Source organism: Nilaparvata lugens, chromosome 10 (genome assembly GCF_014356525.2).
Source record: "Nilaparvata lugens isolate BPH chromosome 10, ASM1435652v1, whole genome shotgun sequence".
NCBI lineage: Eukaryota > Metazoa > Arthropoda > Insecta > Hemiptera > Delphacidae > Nilaparvata > Nilaparvata lugens.
In genome coordinates, this window is record NC_052513.1 from 33,235,249 (window position 1) to 33,257,522 (window position 22,274).

Below are 22,274 nucleotides of genomic sequence, written 5' to 3' on the forward strand. Positions count from 1 at the left end.
GAATTCTTCCAGGTGGCATTCTATCCAAATGACTGCACCAGTTGCGTCTATTTTGAATAATTCTTTCATGTAGAGGAGCAACCAATAAACCATGTCTTATATCAGTGTTTATAATTCTATCAACTATCACCAATAATTGAGAAACAAATTGGTCACTTATCTCTACGGAAAAAAATTAAACTTTCATTATTTGACAGTCACAATAGCTAACTTGAATAGACAATAAGTTAACTAACTGCCAGATTGTCAGTCAGATGTTGCAGTATTGATGAAGTGAGTAACTGAAGTTTGGGCGCACCAATACAAATGGTATGCAATCGCCTACTTCAATGATTAATGAACCAGACAGCTGAGGGTCGTTAATCAAGTATCGTACCCTTTGACAACCCCCCTCCCCCAACCCAACCACGACAACTGAGCTACATCCCCTCCCTTCCACAACCTGATAGAACGAACGATAAATGCAACGAGTCAAGAATCTACTACAAGAAAAGTCTTGTATGTTTTCACGGAATGATGTATATTTTTATTAGAATCATTTGATTAATATTTGGAATAATTTATTATTCTCAATACGATTGAATGAGTCTGGATGTATCAAAGAACACTCCTTTAAAATTAAATATTGTGACGATATCAATTTCATGTTTTCTGCTCGAAATGTCTCGACATTGACGAACATAATCATTAATTAAAAAATAACTATAGGTCGGATAAAAATGATCCAGACACCAATAGAAAGGAGACATTCTCCCCGTTAATTTTATATAAAATTATTATGCATTACGACGCCCCATGATTCTGAGAGAGGTGATATTCAAAAGAAAAACACATTTTCGTGATGTTCCCAATTTTATCATAAATGTTGAATTTCCTTTTAATCCTTCAAACCTGGATCTTTTCTAGCACTACTAGGATTTCGGGGATGATATTCTACATCCAATTCTGACGTTGAATTGGAAATTTGAGAGAGTTGCAATTTTACACAATTTGGCAACCATGTAATTTCTTCGGATGGAGGGCCAGGTCTCAACTTATTTTACACAAACTATATAGTGGGGTATCAAAATTATTTTCTTGAATTTGATATTTGTAATGTGAAATGAAATCATTGGCATTCAGAGAAATTTTACAATTTCGATTATGATAGGTTGAATATTCTCGGCACAAAAATATTCAATTCATATTACACTACCAGACAAAGTACAGACCAGTTTCCCACTATTGCTGATAGAACAGTAGACTTTTACAACACACCATTCAAGGTTGAATGATACAGTCAGAGAGGACTTCTAGTACTAACTCCGCCTGGTAAAGTATATTTTCTTTCAATAAACAAACATATAACGGCGAGAATTTGATAGAGTACCTAACTAACTTTCAAGTACTAACCAACTAAGTACCTGGAGCACTAACTATTACTGTCAGTTGTTTTTATTTTGATGACTTTCGATATTATCATATAAGAAATATGATAGTAAAGAGTTATGATATTATTAGGCTATATCTAAAAAAATGATAGTAAAGAGATATGATATTATTATATAAGAAATATGATAGTAAAGAGATATGACATTATTATATAAGAAACATGATAATAAAGAGATATAACTAATATAATCCTGATATTAGATGACAAAAAGCATCTCAAACATATCTATAGTGAGGTCCACGTTATAATGACAGTGGATAAAGATAGAAGAACAGCGTTGCCTTGCCTCTGCATTAATTAATTATATTTATACATTGCCAAAAACAGATTTGGCATCGTTGTGGAGCTATAAAAGGATAGTAATACCTTCTTTGTCGAATGATAGACAAGGATAGCAACATCAAAGTTTATCAATTACTGTCATTATAACGTGGACCTCACTATAGTACACTATTACTGATCTAATATATTTCAATAATAACAACTATTAATTATTCAATAAAACTATAGCCCTACAACTCTCTACTATACCTATACACTCACTGTTAAACTACCATTGTAACTTTAAATTAATAAAAAACTATCAAAATTGATTAACCAAGAAATTATTGCACAAAATTATTTCACATTTGCACGAACAAAACAACACATCACGTGTGCGGATCACGACCAACATGACACAAAAGCGAGCAGCTAGCGACTCAACTCAACGCCGAACAGAACGGATCATAAACAAAATTGTTTACGGTCGGAGCCGAAGGAGTGGGAGTGAGACGGTAGAGTGGGGGGTGAGAGAAAGAGAATGTCGACTAGAAACAAAGAAAACTCGGATTTTCCGCTAGGCCACCTTTCCACGACACGAGAAAGCCGGGAAAGCCGGCGATCCCATGTTTAGTAGAACGTCCATTTTCCGTTCGGGTGTTTCCGGAGCCCTTCGGCTCAACTCGGATCCCCCATTCCCAACCACGTGGGTTCGACCAGAGACTTCCCACCCTGCCAAAGGTAGTTAACCTCTTTGAGGGATGATAGGTAAGGGTAGTCAGCCCGCATATGCGTTGGTATTTAGGGGTGGAATGGAATGTCGGCTGTAATTGTGCCCTAAATTCACCTGGTATTAGTTATGGGGGTAATGTTCTGAAAGGTAGTGGTGGATGTTGATGGTAGAAGTAATGTTCTTGTGAGAATGTTCTATCATCACCATTTGAGTACCTCACAATACAGAGTGTTTCAAAAACATCTTCCTAGTTTCAAGTGCATTCCATTACATGGAATAATACTCGTTTATGAAAAGAGAATATAACTTTGCACATAAAATATATTGAAAACTATGTTAATTATCGTTAATTTTACAGAATATTAATTATGGAGTACCACAGTATGAACAGAGATTCTACAAATGGATTTAGAAAGTATAATTTTGATCCAGAATTCACAATTTATTAGTTTAAAGGTGATATTTACGCCCAGCGGACAGGATTTTCCTTGCTGGGTTGTTGCCTTAATGAATAGATTTTGATTTAAATATATTTAATTTATAATTTTTGTTTTGATTGTAAGCTATGTTTTATTTTTATTTCTATGAATTTCTTGAATAATTTATTGTAAATTGTATTGATGGCAAATAAAAAGAATTGAATTGAAAATTGAATTGATATGCGATGAAACTAAGTCATATTACAATCTTGAGCCAAAATCAAAATCAAATGGCAACAAAGAATGTATGAAGAGTAAATTCTTATAGTTTCAATAGTCTGAATCGAAAGGAGAACTGAATAATACAGTTCAAAAATTTCAACTTTAAAAGGTTACGAGAACATTCTAATCAAGACAGGATGGATTTGAATGTATGTAGAAGACAATTCACTTACTTATCACAGAGGATAATAAATCTTGTTCCTACTCAAAAACTAAATTGGGAGATTGAGGAATGGAAAAAATCTTCTAAGCACCAACTGTTTCTTGTTTTTATCATAGAATAATAATTTTTTCCTACAGTTACGTTGAAAAGTGGCCATTGCTGCAGTGATTACAGAACGCAAAGAATCACTTTTCCGCTCTAGTGCGGGAAAAATTTTTCTGCACTCCAGATTTGCAACATGGCAACGCAAAATACTTAGTAGGTTATATGGAGCAACAATGCAGCAAAATCAAAATGAATTTGGTAACAGTGACTGGGCTGCTATAGTGAGCAGAGGTGCAACCAAGCACAACGCGCAAATTATTAGTATTAGATATTATAACCAAGGACAACATTTTTATTCAATTTGACAATAAATTAAGGTTTTTATCAATAATAAAATTACACAGAAAAACATTTGATGCATTTCAGGCAATTTTACCCATAATTACCAACTTTTCATATTCAATGGTAACTGTAGGAAAAACTTAATGTGAAATACCTGCGCAAAGTTCCTCTGCTGCACTCAAGAAACCATTCCGCCCTCGCCTACGGCTCGGGCGTAAAAGTTCCTTTCGGTGCAGCAAACTGTCACTTTGCGCACTAGTTGCACAAATAACTATTGTGTGTTACTAACTTTTATCAAATTTAATCTACAAAATTATATTTGTGTGTAAATTCCACTAATCTTTGATCTTATTTTGGTTTAATTTCTTAGTTTATATTGAATAAATATATTACTGCAACTCAGGTCTATGCACAGGTTTTACCTTGTAGGCTACTCCTTAAACATAGATGGACATAAAAAAAATATATACTGCAGTTTTGGGATCATTTTATATATTTAATAGTATTTTTCTAGTATTATTTTTAGATGTTATAATATTATATTATTATAATTGTGTATGTTTTTTGAGAAATCAATTTGAATTTGAATTTGATAAAATGAAAGAAAACTTTGTTATGAATGGATTTTTTCAAATATGAGACGTGGAGAAATATTTTGTAGTGGAAAATAAATAACATTGTTCTATATTATTCAAAAGTTCATAAGTCCTACAATGTCAAGAGAAACATTGTTCTAATAACATTACATATTCATAACATTTTACAATATTGAAAATCCACATCATAAAACATGAATGATACACATAAATGTATAATAAAGACATTAGATGTTATACACATGTATAATAAAGACATGAGATGTTATTGGAAGAAAAGAACATTGCTAATTTGAATCATGAAAGAGAATCAATGTACAACTCAGTTCGTCATTTTGTCTAGAAACACTTAAACGGGAAATGAAAGATTCAATCTTCCAAGAAGTTACTTCTTTCTTGCTTTTCTTGCTTTCTTTCTTTTCGAAGCTCAAACAAATGAAGAATAATCGACAAATTCGAGAGTTGTAGAAATGAGAGAGAAAGGGAAATAAGAGAAAAATCAATAATTCAATGATAGTTCCCTCAGAAAACACTCCCTCCATAATCATACAAACAACTTGAAGAGTATAAACTAGTCTAAGAAAACAAAAACGAGACTCGAAGAATCAATGATCATTCAATTCCCTCAACCACAATTCGACTCCCAGTTACAGTATTATTTCTAGAAATACGAAAACAGCCATTTAAATTATCTGAGCTTCTCCCATCTTCTTCCTGCCCTCAAATCTCTTTCAACACATTTTTTCAAGTCATTCTACTTTCTTTTTCTTCATCTTCCGTATTCTCTTCCTTTTCTTCCTCTTAATCTCTCAATTTATTTATCATCTTCAATCTTTTCTTTCTTAGATGTTCTCCAACTTCCTACTTCCCTATCTCATCTTCTGTTACATCAAGCATTGTTCTTTCTTTCTTACCTTACGATTTCTTCCAATTTCTTAAAAACTCAATCCTAAAATTCCATCTCACTCATACACATCTTTTACTCCTTACTTCCAACGCTTTTCTTCCAGTTTCTCCACCCCTCCATCATCCATTCCATCACTCTCTCTCACAAATCCTCCTTTCCTTACTCCCAATAATTTCGTCGAGTTTCTCCTTCTTCTCTATTTCATCTTGACATCTCCCTCCATTACTCTTCCTTCCTTTCTTCTTCATCATCCCGTCTGTTCCAAAAATCTTTCTTTCCTCTCTCCCAAACATTTCTTGGAGTTCTCGAGTTTCTCCTTCTCCCCTATTTCACTTGACATCTCCCTCCCTTACTCTTTCTTCCTTACTCCGAAACAATATCTCCTCTATCATCCCCTCTTCCCTATTGACATCTCCTTCGTACACGACTTTCTTTTATCTTAGCCATGGATTTGTGGCTGACATGACTTGTGGGCGAACTGTGGGGGTCGTGACAACGGCTCACAAGTAAACAGATGTGACCCAATTTTGGGCTACGATGGCAGAACAAACATAATAAACGCACCACCAACACACGACTCACGACTCTGTCCAAGACGGTCTTCTACCACTTGAGGCAGGCGAATAAGGTCGAAGGAGGGAGATGAAAGAGAGAGAGCGAGAGAGAGAGGAAGAGAGAGAGAGAGAGAGAAAAAAGAGTGTTCAGGAGAGGGTTTGTGTGAAGGGTGGAAAGGAAATAAGAACAGGAGAATATGAAGATGAGGAGGAAGAAGATGATGATGATTATGGGACGAGAAGGAGGAGGAAGAGGGGGAGAGTAGGAGGTGGAGGAGGAGGAATTGGTCAGGGAAGAAGGAGGAGGAAGAAGAAATGGTGGAGGAGAATGAGGAGGAGTAGAAGGACTAGGATCAATGGGAGGAGGTGGACGGAAGGTGGGGAAGGAGGAACAGGATGGAAGAAGGAGAAAGAGGAGGAGGAAGAAAAGTGTAGGCGGAGGATGGAAGTTGAAAGAGGAGGAATTGGAGAAGAAATAGGAGGATAAGGAGAAATAAGAGGAGAAGGAGGAGATGGATGAAAAAAGGAGAATAAGAAAGAGGAGAAGATTGTAATGAGGAGCAGAAGGATAAGAGATGGGAGGAGTAAGAACAAGAGTAGGATAGGGAGAAAGAGAATACGAAGACAAGAACAATGTTACACAGATCTTGTGGGATTAGATAGGAGGAAGGAAAATAAGATTGGGTAAGGACAAGGAGGAAAAGATGGAGCAGGATAAATAACCAAAGGAGGAAAAATGGAGGAAGAATGAGGAGGAGACGAAGCAATCGAAGGGGGAGAGTGGGTAGAGGGAGCAGGAGAAAAAGAAAGATAAGAGCGAAGAAAAGAGAATGTGTAGGAAGAAGAGGCAAAAGAGAAAAGAATGGGATGGGTGGAGAAGGAGGAGGAGGTTTAGGAGGAAGAAGAGGAGAAAGGTGGCGAGGAGAAGGAGTGAAGAGAGGGTTGAATAAACAGTTCAGAAAAGAAAGGAGAAGAAAGTAGACTTCTGAAGAAACCCTTATACGAAATAAAGGAAACATGAGGAAAATAAAGGAGAGATGTGGGAATATAATGTTACTCAATGTGGGAAAATGAACGAGAAGATGAATACAAGAGGTTGGAAAATAAGAGAGTTTTCTTATCGACAGGAAATTCGTCACAAGAAAGTGGTACAATATCAAGAAAGCTCTCCTTATGATATCAGATTGATAAGGATCACCCCAAAAAAAAAAAAAATACAACGAATCGAGGAGTTTCACATTATTGGATTCGTTTATTAATTCAGGCAGCTTTTCGATTGAGTTTATATTCTATAAATCTATTTTCAACATGTTTATTTTGGTCGCGTTTACGATCGTAATAATTGATGATTTCAATACAATAATACTATAATTATTATTTAACGAAAATCCTAAATAAATGCTGCAAATCACCCCGAAGACCTCTGCTACTGCAGACATTGACAACAGGGTTAACAGCTAGATGGAAATTCGATGAGAACTACTATCCAAAATTTAGTTGCCAGCCCGGGAATCGAACCCGGTACCTCCCAATTGCTAGTCAGGAATGCTTACCCTTACACCAAACTGACAATCTCTGGATAGCAGCGCTCTTTTTGGATAGTAGTTCTCATTGAATTTCCATCTAGCTGTTAACCCTGTTGTCAATGTCTGCAGTAGCAGAGGTCTTCGGGGTGATTTGCAGCATTTATTTAGGATTTTCGTTAAATAATAATTATATATTAATTAGCATTTGAATAAATGCATTCTCTATTTAATTCCATCTGTAACAAAAATACTAATTTTTTACTAAATCAAAGTACATTACTTTGCAGCTTATAGTATATCATCTATGTAACGGGACTACAATATTTCAATTCAGCTGCATATTTTTCAATTCCGTGAATGGGAGAGCTTCAATAATTCACCAGGTTTTATTACAGAGTAATGAAATCCATCCAAATCGCGTGTTCACTTAATCGTGTCCTGTCGTTTTCCAGTTGAAAATAGTTTGCAAATGTTTTTACTCGCTTGGAAATTTTCAACTAGCAGAGTGCATTCGGAACTACACAAGTTCAATTAGGTTGAAGAAAGAAGAAGAAGATGGAGATGAAAAGGTGAGTGGAGGAGAAAGATTGTTTTGATGATGATGATGATGATGATGATGATAATTAACCGAGCAAAGTGAAGTCTAAGATTCAAGTCGACGGTTTGGAATTTCTCTTAATGTTTGAATGTTTTGTAACAATTTTGGACATGATTATTTTTATCTTGTTTTTCTGTTATTTCGGTTCTAAATTCGATTGTATTATCAGCTTGTTTTTCTCAATGAGACAAAGATGCACTTATGGGATCGAGCTGTACCCTTCGAATAATCTACTTTCTTGTTCTCTCCAGTTCTTTTTTGCTATTTTCTTTCTCCCTTTTTCTGTCCTTGTTGGTAGCTTTGAGTTTGCATTGCTCTTTCTCTCTAGTTTCTTTGTCTAATTTTGATAATTCCGTTTTGCTTACGTCACTGTCTTGTTTGCTACCCCGTCTTCAACGCTCGATGATCCATTCTGTCTCTGAATTTCGTGAGTGGAGGTTGTAAATTTAACTTTTTCCTTTGATTCCATTTTTTTTAGCTTATGCTAAATTTTTCTATTTATTACAATATGTAGTTGATCAGAGACAGATTTCATACATCACAAGTTGTGATATTATTATTATTTTCTTTATATTTTTTTTATTTCCTTTTTAAATATGTAAATTTTCTTGTTTGTTATTAAAAAAAAAAAAAAAAGTAATCATGTCCGAAAATTTAATTGAGTATTCATTCTAGCTGGCCTAAGTTATGGCAATTTATTTATATTTGTTGAAAACCTCATTCATCACATATGTATCCATAGTAATTTCTACAATTTCCACTGTACAGGTAAAGCATTATTTATTTATATACTTTACTTATTGTTGTTGTTCTTCTTCTTCTTCTTCTATGTTCCCAAATTTTTCTTCCCTTTCATCTTTTCACACTCCATTTTCGTCTACGTATAATAACGACTACGACTAACGACTACGTTCTTGTTTCTCCGCTCACAATCTACTTCTAATAAATATTCTAATATCCAGGTTTTTTGTATTTCAATCCTCTCCTTCTATCTCTTTCTACCACTTTTGTTACACTATGTCTCCTTCCTTCATTTCTTTACTCTATTTTCAATTACAATGGGCCATATGAATAAAGTTGAACATTTGCTTATACTTCTAAAATATGAAGCATTTGCTTCATTTTCTATGAATAAACGTGAGCAAAACCTTTTGCTCATGCTCATCAAAAAATAGTTTGAGCATTTGCTCAAAAGTAAAAGCTTTTGCTCAAAATTGTATGAATAAACTAGAGCATTTGCTCAACTTTTGAAGCAAATGCTTCAAAAAAGGTGAGTCTAGTCTAGAGCAGCTTATCACCTTTTGCTCATAGTAAAAGGGCTCAACTAATCCGTATGAGGAAGAGGAAAATATACCAGATACGATCACAACCAATAGTTGAGAACTATTAAACTCTTATTAGATTTGACCATGATAATATATCACCATTATCCCTACAAAAGAATAAATACAAAAGATAGTCATCACAAAATAGGAGATAGGCATTTAAGAAGATGAGAGTGTGGACGATTATAAGAAGGCTATTGATATTATAAGAATATGCTGAAGATTATTATAGAAATGATATTTTTTCACGCTATTATTTCAAAATTCTAAACTCAACTAACCTAAAACTCTATTCTTAAATAGAAAACAGAGCAGACGACGCAAACACAAGCGGTGCACCCTATTTGCATATTTAGCGCTTCCGTGAGCTATAAAAACAAACTAAGGCTACAAAAGCGAATCAGCTGATGAAAAATCTCTAAAATACGTGAGCATTTGCTCCAAAATTCAGGAGCATAAGGTAAGAGTATAAGGTAAAGCTTATTCAAATAAAAATGAGCAAATGCTTTTGCTCATGAGCTAAACCTTATGCTCCATGCTCTTGCTCATGAGCATTTTATTTGCTCTGGTTTTATTCATATGGGCCAAGGTGCTATATCCTTCCTTGATTTCTTTACTTTCGTTCACTCGAAACTTTTTCCACGTAGTTCAGTAGGCTACTCTGTGCTTGAACTCTATCCTTTCCCATATCTCTTTTTCGTCTCCCTAATCCCTGTCCTTCATTTAATCTAATCAAAAATCTGGTGTGGTACACTCACACAACTTCCCTTGCTCATTGATCGATCTATAAGCCTCATTAACGAGGATAATTTAGGGGAATAACATTATGCCGATTGGCGGCTAAATAATAAAAACTACGATTATACTATTGTTATTGTGTTCAGAGTACATTTTCCTTTGTTTGAATTATGAAATTTGAGGATTTTTTAAAAGTTGTCTAAACAGCTGTTCTACAAATAAAATATCGACATGTGTTCTTTTGAATAAACTTACCTACCTACCTACCTCACGCACGAGAAGGAGGTTACAAAGTAAATTTCTCAAGGATGGGGTAGACCCCCTGTTAATTTCTCAGGGAGGAGACTCATGCCAGTTAATAGAGCTGATATATAACTACACAGGGTATGAATTTGAAAAAAATCGGACAAGTCATTTTTGAGAAAATCGTGATAGAAATTAAACAAAATTCATTTTTCTCAGGAATATTACGGAGCTCCTGCAATTTTCCCAGAAATGAGATTCATGTCAGTTGATAGGGCTTATAAATATGTATACCATATTCATGGTATAAATTTGAAGAAAATCGTTAGAGCCGTTTTCGAGAAAACCGTGAAAAACATGGTTTTTTAGCCATTATCCGCCATTTTGAATTGAATTTTATTGAATTTCTTATTGTCGGATCCTCATGGTATAAGGACCTTAAGTTTAAAATTTCAAGTCAATCGGTTGATTAGGAATGGAGTTATCGTGTTCACAGACACACACACACACACACACACACACACACACACACACACACACACACACAGACCAACACCCAAAAATCATGTTTTTGGACTCAGGGGACCTTGAAACGTATAGAAAACATGAAATTAGGGTACCTTAAATTTAATAGGTGATTGAAAATAAAATAAAAAAAGATTGAATGAACTAAATAAAGCTGAAGAAGTTATAATATTCTTGATTGAAAAAAAATAGTTGAGAAATATTTTTATCAGATGGAAAGAGTATCACGGAACTGGATAGTTATCATATGGGATACAAATTCAAACGTGAACTGAGTTTATTAACATGAGTGAGTTTTTTATCTTGAAGAAAACAAATAACAGTTTTTAAGAGTTAATTGTGATTAAACTGAAACAACTAGACCAGGTGACATCAGATACTTGTGGATGACAAAACTGCGTGAGGTCTACTGTTCACAGAACTACTAGTTAGATGAACGGTTTATGCAGTTAACTCAGTTGAATTTTTTATAATATATGAAGTTATTATTGATAAATAATATGAATTAGTTGTGGAACTCACCGAGAGGTGGCAGCACAAACGCTCCGCACGGCGGAGTCTGTTGGTAACCGCAGGGTGAGAGGGACTCTCCAACCATGTTGCCTAAAAACATAAAAAGTTATTCATTTGATTCATTTATTTATAAAAAATATACAGCAAACAATATTAATCGGAATACTAGTTTTCAACAGCAACCTTCACATAACAACATTCTCCAGCTTTTGCTGGAATGCACGATAGGAAAATAGAATCTATTTCAGTTTCATTGAATGGATTGTATTATAAATGAAGTTGTATTACAGTACTCTTGAATATTTATAGTGGTATTCTTTGTGGTTGCAAGAAACAACATTGAATTTTATGTCAGAAAAATATCTACTAAATTGAGTTTGAGCTGAAAATCAGAAGTTATTGGAAAAGTAGGTATGAAGTATAAAGTAGGGTCAGCTACAGCTTCAAACTATCAACATTGGTAGAATGGGAAGGGTTGATGAAAATTATAAACCGTTTATAAATGAGGAATGCTTACACTTATAAAAAAGGGAGTAAATCTCATTACTGTAAAATTGAATACAGTAGTTGTTCAAAGTTTATGCAAAACTGTAAACCATTTGTTTATTTATTCAATTATACCAAAATTCAACACATAAAATATTACCATAATACTATATGATATGATTGGAATATTATTATTATATCATAATACATTATAATCTTACTTCCTATAAATATGAATTCAATCATTTAGAACTTGAATATTTTTTCAAATGAAGAAAAAGAAAGAACTAAATGAACATCAATAATTTATTCAGCTCTTTACAACTTGACAATTTTGGAAAAGTTACAAGTTTCATTGGAATTCTATCCAAGTTTGGAAAACTATCATCATTTTATTTTATTTACTCGAGAGATTCAGTTACAAGCACTGTATATCTCAGTATACCGAGTAGGCTATACTACTCAGTACACTCTTACTATACTCAGAAAGAAACATTTACTAGCTTCATTAGGGTCCTATCCAAGTTTGGAAAACTATCATCATTTTATTTTATTTACTCGAGAGATTCAGTTACAAGTACTGTATATCTCAGTATACTGAGTAGGCTATACTACTCAGTATACTCTTACTATACTCAGAAAGAAACAATTACTAGCTTCATTAAAGTCCTATCCAAGTTTGGAAAACTATCATCATTTTATTTACTTAAGAGAATCGAAATTCATTTTTCAACAACGCGAATTTGTCTTTTATATAATAATTAGTGATGATTCATCTAAGAACCAAGTCACAGCTACCTACACTATAGTGTAGTACATATTCTAGCAATATATATTATAAACTATCATAATTTTATTTACTCAAGAGAATCGAAATTCATTTTTCAACAACTCGAATTTGTCTTTTATATAATAATTAGTGATAATTCATCTAAGAACAAGCCACAGCTACCTACACTATAGTGTAGTACATATCCTAGCAAGATATTTCAGTGGAAAAACTTAAACAACAACAGACAAATTAAAACAATCAAAATCCCAATCCCACTCATCCTAACCTTCACAGAAACAACGAAAACCTTTCTGAAAAAGCGATATCAATCCTACCTCTACAGGTTATATAGTCAGTTCCAGTACATGGTACGAACACAACAGAAATCATTACAATGATTGGAGTAGAAGCAACAAGCTAACAATTTCTCCTACAAATTTCATCCAAACAATCCCACATAGTTTTCAAAATTTATCACTCTTTTGTCCAAAAAACAACACCCACAATTCAAAGTACAATTCCATGTAGCCCAGTCGCCAAATTTGCAAATTCGACAATAATAGTGACGAAAGGTAGGTGACATAGTCATAGCAACAAAAGCTAGTAACATTTACATCGGTAGGTGACCTTACATTCAAATACAAGCGAAACCAAAGAGACAAACTCCATCAGTTACGCAGAGCGTCTGCCGACCATCTGCGCTACTTTCGTTGTGTAATCTGAACAGAACCACAAACGCACACAACAATTCCATTAGAATAAATTTCACACATTCTGAACTTTCCAGACTCCTAATTCGACTTCCATTCTATCAGTATGATTCACTTTATTCTGTCAGCATTGTTTGGGTAAGGAAACTTCTATGAGGAAACCTCTATGAGAAAACTACTATGAGGAATGAACATGTACCTCAGTCAGCATTGTTTGAATGTAAAGGCTGATGTTATCTATAAGAAATGCTGATAATTTTAAGTGAATCTCACTCAGTATACTAGCTTAGTGTACTTGAAAACGAACGGCGCAGACATAAAATTGTGGTCAGGGCACTTTCTAAACTTGAACCAAACTATACTAGAACTTTTAGTCCCATTTTGTACGAAAAGTTTCCGGGCTAATTTCACTTTCAATTCAGGCTAAAGTGAATGGAATAGTACTTAATGAGGCGATTGGAGAAGTCGGCTGGCTTCACTTGGTTTAATACCACTTTACAACGTTGAAACAATTTGAATTAACTTGTAATCCATGTGATGTTACTTTGGTACTGTATTTTGTGAATAACTCATACCACTATTAGAAACTATTTGAGATTTACTAAATATTATTAAACGAAAATCCAAATTAAAAGCTGTTATTCACCCCGAAGACTTCTGCTACTGTAAATATTGACAACAGGGTAAACAGCTAGATGGAAATTCGATGAGTTCCATCTATTCGAGATTTGTATTATGAGTGATATTGATTTGCTAAATTCCTGAACATTATGTGGATAGACAATACAAATTCACAGACTAGAAACCATTTGAAATCTGTTCTCAATTTGATATTTGTTTTTTTGTAAATAGATGATACTACAACTTCACAGAAAATAAACTATTTCAAATTTCCACTCCCTGGTGTTGATGGAGTTTTATGGTGTAATAAGTTTTGCTAATTATAATATTAGTTTATAGTTTTTTTTAAATGTATAAATTCAGGGCCACTTTCTTGTATTTATGAAATAAAATTATAGTACTCTTTGAAATTAGTAAAATAATAAAACAAGAATACGAATTGTAACGTAACTATTAGTTTCGGTGATCACACCATCATACGATTTACTATAATATAATTTTATAAATAGTTTATAGTTAATTATCAAAGTTTGTAGATAGATTTTACAACTTTACAAACTGGAAACTATTTGAGAATTCGAATTCTATAAACTTTTTTAGAATTCATATTCTATCTCAATGTGAATTAGATTCGGTTTGGTTGATTGACGTAAGATGTAAGGGAATTGCAACCTTTGAAACAGCTATGATGTGCATACATCATAGATATAAGACATAATAGACATATCAAAATATGTATTATACAAATGAAAAAATGCCAATTTATTCTATAGCTGCAGGGATATTTTGTAAAAACTGATAGTACTAATCGTAATTAACTTTTTGGTGAGGACTTTTCATATTTATCAGGAAACAAAATATCCAGGTACCCTTTATTGAAACCCTCTACATACCCCCTATAGGTCAACACATCCTACTCCTAGCACTGCTATCTCATCTACAATCTACAACATCTACATATAAATTATTACCAACAAGTGAGTTGTACAAACATCCAAAAAACAAAATATTACAAACCTCATTACAGTTCATATAAAAACAGTTTATTCACAAGTAAAGGGTATAGAAGGTTTTGATAAAGAGTACTTGGTTTTTTTTATTTTCTGGCACTTGCCATTATATGAATACTTTTGATAATATTATAATACTAAAAGATCTTACTTTCCTAATTTTACTAGGATCCTTCCGACTACGGTCTAAATCAATCTTCAAGAATTCCAACTAGACAAGACAAATTGCACATTGCTCTCTACATTACCTGAATTTTTCATCAATAGATTAATCTCACTTTCGTACTCTGTTGGCGTCCATTTTGGAATTAATAAATCTCGGCTGCAGCCTGAAATTTTCGAGCAGATTCGTCGTGACAGCGAGATTAATTTTCGTGGAATTATTTTTGGAGCAACGCGCCATGAGAATGAAATTTGAAATTTAATAAGTGAGGTGTCCAAACTCATTCAGTCATTTCACGTCGTCACCGATCAAAAACAATTTGGAAGTTCAACACAAATATTTTTTTTATACTAGATGTATGTACAAAAATAACACTCATCACTGAAATACTACTTCAGACACAACAGTTATCATACTTGGTGATCTATCTCTGGATAATTTATCTACATGGAAGTCTTTTTAAACCCATATTATGAAAATCATTCAATTCAAAACTTGTCTGTACTAATACTATGGATTACTTACAAGATTACTAGTAACTGGAAGCATGTAGGAACGTATAGGTTATTAATTGAATACAAATCCTATTAGGATGTAATTGAATTAAAAATGATTTATTCCTTATTATACTTTTTCACAAATAATGACAGACACTGAGGCCAATTGAGTTAGTTTATATGCAGTTTTGCGCCAAAACTGCATAGGGGTTTCTATAGTTACATTTACATTTATTACATTCCTTAATCACAACATCAAATTAATGATTGGGAGAGAATCAACAGGATAAACCAAAAACTGTTCCTCTCCCTAATTTTGATAAAAATAGTCCAAATGAGGTTATGAAAACACTTTTATAAAGATCACAAACATTTACAGTCCAAATATACATTATTCTGAAAATTTTGCATCTCGGTTGATCAGAAAGATGAAACATATTATTATTACACTTGAAAATGCATTAATAAATTGAAAAATATTTAAAAAAAAACTTGATAAATTTGAAGTCAGAAAAATCACAAAAACATTCACTATCAGCATATGATCGTACTTTAGTTGAATTTTTCATCAATAGATTAATCTCACTTTCGTACTCTGTTGGCGTCCATTTTGGAATTAATAAATCTCGGCTGCAGCCTGAAATTTTCGAGCAGATTCGTCGTGACAGGCAGATTAATTTTCGTGGAATTATTTTTGGAGCAACGCGCCATGAGAATGAAATTTGAAATTTAATAAGTGAGGTGTCCAAACTCATTCAGTCATTTCACGTCGTCACCGATCAAAAACAATTTGGAAGTTCAACACAAATATTTTTTTTATTCTAGATGTATGTACAAAAATAACACTCATCACTGAAATACTACTTCAGACACAACAGTTATCATACTTGGTGATCTTTCTCTGGATAATTTATCTACATGGAAGTCTTTTTAAACCCATAGACTATTATGAAAATCATTCAATTCAAAACTTGTCTTTACTAACACTATGGATTGATAACTTACAAGATTACTAGTAACTGGAAGCATGTAGGAACGTATAGGTTATTAATTGAATACAAATCCTTATTAGGATGTAATTGAATTAAAAATCATTTATTCCTTATTATACTTTTTCACAAATAATGACAGACACTGAGGCCGATTGAGTCAATTTATATGCAGTTTGCGCCAAAACTGGGGTTTCTATAGTTACATTTACATTTATTACATTCCTTAATCACAACATCAAATTAATGATTGGGAGAGAATCAACAGGATAAACCAAAAACTGTTCCTCTCCCTAATTTTGATAAAAATAGTCCAAATGAGGTTATGAAAACACTTTTATAAAGATCACAAACATTTACAGTCCAAATATACATTATTCTGAAAATTTTGCATCTCGGTTGATCAGAAAGATGAAACATATTATTATTACACTTGAAAATGCATTAATAAATTGAAAAATATTTAAAAAAAAACTTGATAAATTTGAAGTCAGAAAAATCACAAAAACATTCACTATCAGCATATGATCGTACTTTTAGTTGATGGAGGTTTCATCAAATTTTGAACAAAAACCTTTGTTGAGTGAATCCGAAACCTGGATTAGAATGTAATATCGCGACTTTTTGACATTCAAGAACTTTCTTGGATTATTGAATAAAGATAGAGTAGACCAGATATTGAATAAAGGAAGGTAAATATGAACTAAGCAAGCGGCTTTTTGCGCATAGCAAGGCTTCAGACAAGTTTTTTACTAAAACATTAGCTTCTGGTGAGAATGATTCCCACATAGAACCTAGGTTTGTGCGGGGGTAACAGGTTTTTACAAATAAATTCAAATATTTATAGGTGCTCAACATTTTTATGAGTGATAATTACGTGGGGAGTTTCATGATGATGGAAGAAAAGTAAACTCAAATTTTTAGGTTCGTACCGAAAATATTCGTCCATCACTAACTACTCTTCATTCATTTATAACAATACAATTTATAAAATAGAATTATAGTACCCTTTGAAATTAATAAGATAATGAAACAAGAATATAAATTGTAACGTAGCTCATATAATTGTAATTGTTTTATTATCTTATTAATTTTAAAGGGTACTATTTTATAAATACAAGAAAGTAGCCCTGTATTCATACATTTTAAACAATACAATTGCTCATCATTCGATCAAATTCTAATACAGTGGAACGAAATTTGAATCTGCGCTATATTCAAGCCAATTTCTAAACTTTTATCCATGGATTATCTTCAGTACTACAGCAAGAAGAAATTCCATTCGTCTATTAATAGTCTGATTTATACTCCAGAGAGTATTCAGTTGAAATTTAAAAGCGAAAACATGTTCAATGTTCATTCATTGCTACTTCTGGGAGGGGTTTGAAAGAAGGGAGGGGGATGGAGAAATAGAGGGAGGAAGGAGGATAATGTGCCAGTTGAGAATGCCCTGCTGCTCCACTTTAAATGGTATTGTGGTATTGGTGAACCACGAGTTCATTATTTTTATTAGTTTTGTTTTCTAGTTAGAAAGAATCCAAGATTGAAGTCAAGTTCTTTGTCCGATTTCTTTGTAGTTTGATTAACTTTATCTAAATTTGACCCAGGAGATCACTTAGGAGTTCCATTTAGATTAATTAACTGGCTTTGTTAGTACAAAGCACTGAATGATCAGATGCAGTGTTCAGAATGGAACTGGGAATATAATCTTGAATTTAGAGACATGATTGAAGAATACAATAGAATAATAATAGAAGTAATCAGTCAATAATATCAATTATCAGTCAATTAATAAAATACTAAAATAATTAATACAGAAGAATAAATAAGACTGAATAGCTGGTTTGATTAGTTTAAAACACTGAATAATCTAACGCAGTGTTGATAATGAAAAACGGAATGTATTCGTGAATTATTAAGAAATATGATTAAAAAGTACAATGAAATAATAATCGATGGGTCATATGAATAAAAACAGAGCATATGCTCATGAGCATGAGCATGGAGCATACGGTTTTGCTCATGAGCATTAGGTAGGAGCATTAGCATTTGCTCATTTTTATATGAATAAGCTTTACCTTATACTCTCACCTTATGCTCCTGAACTCTGAAGCAAATGCTATGTATTTTAAAGACTTATCATCAGCTGATTCGCCTTTGTGGCCTTACTTTGTTTTTATAGCTAACGTAAGCGCTAATTATGCAAGTAGAGACACCGCTTGTGTTAGGTTGTCTGCTCCTTAGACTAGATATAGAACTATATATCTATATCTGGTCTAAGTTCTGCTCTGTTCTGCTCTCTATCCATGAATTGAGTTTCAGGTTAGTTGAGTTCTGAATTTTGAAATAATAGCCTGAAAAAATGTCATCTCTATAATAATCATAATCTTATAATCTCAATAGCCTTCTTATAATCGTTTCCACTTTCATCTTCTTAAATGCCTATTTCCTATTCTGTGATGAACTTTATATTGTGTGTGAAGACCTTTATATTATATTATATTGGAAAGGTATCTTTTGTATTTATTATTTTGTAGGAATAATGATGATATATCATGGTTGTATCTAAAAAGAGTTTTATAGTTCTCAACTATTGGTTGTGATCGTATCTGGTATAGTTTCCTATTACTCACACGAATTAGTTGAGCCATTTTACTATGAGCAAAAGGTGAAAAGCTGCTCCAGACTAGACTAACTTTTTTGAAGCATTTGCTTCAAAAGTTGAGCAAATGCTCTAGTTTATTCATACAATTTTGAGCATAAGCTTTCACTTTTCAGCAAATGCTGAAACTATTTTTTTGATGAGCATAAGCAAATGGTTTTGCTCACGTTTATTCATAGAAAATGAAGAATATGCTCCATATTTTAGAAGAATAAGCAAATGCTCAACTTTATTCTAATGGCCCATTGACTCAGTCAATAATATCAGTCAGTAATATCCATCCAAAAGATGAGTCAAAGAAATAATACAATTGATAAAGAAGATTGTATAGTGAGAGATGTTGTGACAATTCTCCATAATTGAAAAAATAAGACGTTGATGTTGTCAATACCACTAATTATTCAAAATCAATATAAACAATCAAAATCAGTGCAGCTGAAGATGTGGCAGGTGTTGCCATGAAACCTGGTTCTGTAATTTAAAATTATGTTGAACAAATCCACTGTATTGACAACATCAACGTCTTATTTTTTCAATAATGAAGAATAACCAGTGGAAAACGTTAATTTTAAGATCTCATCCAATTTAGCATGGTGTTTATTGTTTCAGATTGTACTACTCACTAACTCAAAGCTTGAGGGTTCATGGTAAGTGAATGGAGGCCAGAGCTAAGACATTGATGAATGAATAGCTCGAGGTGTACGCTACTTGACGATTGATGGAAGAGGGGAGAGAGCTTCAAGTAAGTTCCAGTGATTAAGGGGGTTTCGGACCAAAGGGTTAATGCTTCCAAAGGTCCATCATCAATTAGTATTAGTAAGAGGTATCCCACTTCCGGCGGAAGGACTATCCTATTTCCGTACTGCTTTATCAATATTGATTTGAATTTGTTGCAAAGACAATATATTATGAATATTCCAACTGACGTACTGAGTCACATCAATATCATGTGATATTGTGTTGCTGTCACTTGAGAATATTCTCATAGCTAAATTTAAAAATTTGAATATTCTCAAGCTGTTATGTAACTATGGTAAACATGATATTTTCGAGCTCAAAATCTAAGTGGTTTTATTCTTTATTTCCTGAATTTAAAGTTTGTTTCATGTTTTTAAAAAAGTTTTATTAACAATCTATCCAAATCTAAAATTGTTTGTTTTATTCTAATTTATATTTTCTGATTGATGATTTGGTGTTGAAATTGAAATGGACATAACCTACGTATAGTATTTGGACAATTTGAAACTAAATTGGGAAATTAAAGAAGTTTTGGGCAATAGCCTGTTTTTTTCTTTTCCGATCATTGTATTGTTTGTGCTAACCTAATAAATGAATAGATAAAGAAATTTAATCCAATATGAGTGAGTATCCATTGAAAAGGAGTAAATCAATTCGTCATGTTTTCATTTCGTCAAGTACCAATTTCAACCAGCCCTAGAGATACTGGGAAAAATTTGAAGTTGAGACATTCTATTCAGTGGGTCAAGTTTTCACGACATCAAGTTCTTTGCAGGCTGATACACAGTCAGTTACACCACTGCACACAAGTTAGGGATTAGGGAGAATAGGTTAGGGAGGAGTATGTGAAAGGTTTGGTTGAGGATTGGTTAAGGGTAGAGGTTTTGCTCTACCCTACGGCAAGTATAATTTACAGTTAATTATTTGATAGTTTGAATATAGGGTACTGAATTCAATGGACTTTCTAAAAGCAAAATAAACGGGTTGAAGAAACGGGATGGGTCCGAGCTAACTGTACTATTGTTCCTATAAGGTTCATCCACCAACTCTCGACTATCACACTATATTGTCCTCTGAATCAGCTTCATTAACCTAAAAAACCACTTGACGCATTGAAGATGCCAAACCAGGCTGATTCTTGGTCATCTGAAATCTTGATGAAATGAATGCCATCTCATTTAAACAGTTTCAACTTTTCAGCTTCATCTTCCAATATTTATTAATTTATAATGCCAATCCTTCATAATTTTGAACACAAACAGTGTATTTTTCTTTTTAATGATATTCAATCATAGCCTGAAAAACTCTAGTTATGTGTGAATGTCCAAAAACAATTAGACAATATATTTTATAATATATTGTGAAGACATAAGTGCCTGATGGGTTGAATTTCTACAAATTCTCTGAAACCAGTGTTTGATTCATTCATAGTTTAATCAGAAAAAATCACATTCACAAACATTATCAAAGCTTTGATGGAAATATTGAACAATGCAAAGCCTACAGTGGTGACAACTCCTTCTCATTTTACACTTACACCACTAAACCTCTTTAATCAGCATTTGCAGAATTCATGGCCGAAAATAGCACACTAAACAGGGATTAATTCGGTCATAAAGCTGAGGACATAAAAACTAGAGAGATAAAACGAAATTGTCAGATGATATCGTATGCAGAGATCGATACAAAAGGACTCTAAACCAAAGTAGAAGCCAGGATAATCTCAGAAAGGATACAGCGAGTTCTAGCGTTTCACCTGCTATTCAAATTCAAATAGGATCGCACAGCTAGCGCTTTCTAGCGGAAGGAAACCAAACTACGAGCAGAGTTTCCAATTTCTACCGCTAGATAGAGCGCAGCACACAAAGTCGAACTTTTAGCGGGAAGCTCGACTTTGAATTCTGTCCACAGATTGTGTTGTTAGCAGTCATTCATAACGCATGAGCACAATAGGTGCTGAAGAACGGTGGGGGAGGAAAAACAGAAGAGAAAGAGAGTGTAAAGGGGTAACGGATGAGGTAAATAAATAATTCAATGCGGCGTGTTCTCGGTAATTACAAGCCAGGCCAAGAGATGGACACAATAGACCGTTTTGAAATTTTCATGTCGATCTTTTTTTTGAACAATGGCACTGTAATTTTTTGTCCATTGAATAGCTAACTTTCTACACTGCTGCTTGATACGGTGAAGTGGCTGATACAATTCAATATCCCTACCTAAATATTGATGGAAAAAACAATGTACTGTGGCACACATTATTTGTTTTTAGGATGATATTTTTACCAGGTCAATTCCTACAATTTTCAATATCAGTTCATGATCAGAATCAAACTATCATTATACAAGGGTATATTATGGATATATAGATTTTGGACTGTGGACTGTACTATAGTCTCTACTGTAGTCTGTTCTTAATACACTCAT

At 33.3% G+C, this 22,274-nt stretch overlaps 1 protein-coding gene across 4 annotated transcripts in view; it reads right to left on the bottom strand.

The window, feature by feature from the left end:
* Positions 1–22,274, bottom strand: part of LOC111043252 (phosphatase and actin regulator 4) — a 386,179-nt gene that overhangs the window by 122,845 nt on the left and 241,060 nt on the right. For all 4 annotated transcript variants that reach the window (XM_039436681.1, XM_039436682.1, XM_039436680.1 and 1 more), the window contains one exon: positions 11,212–11,292. In XM_039436681.1, the coding sequence (XP_039292615.1) occupies positions 11,212–11,292 (81 nt within the window). The remainder of the gene's footprint in view (positions 1–11,211; positions 11,293–22,274) is intronic.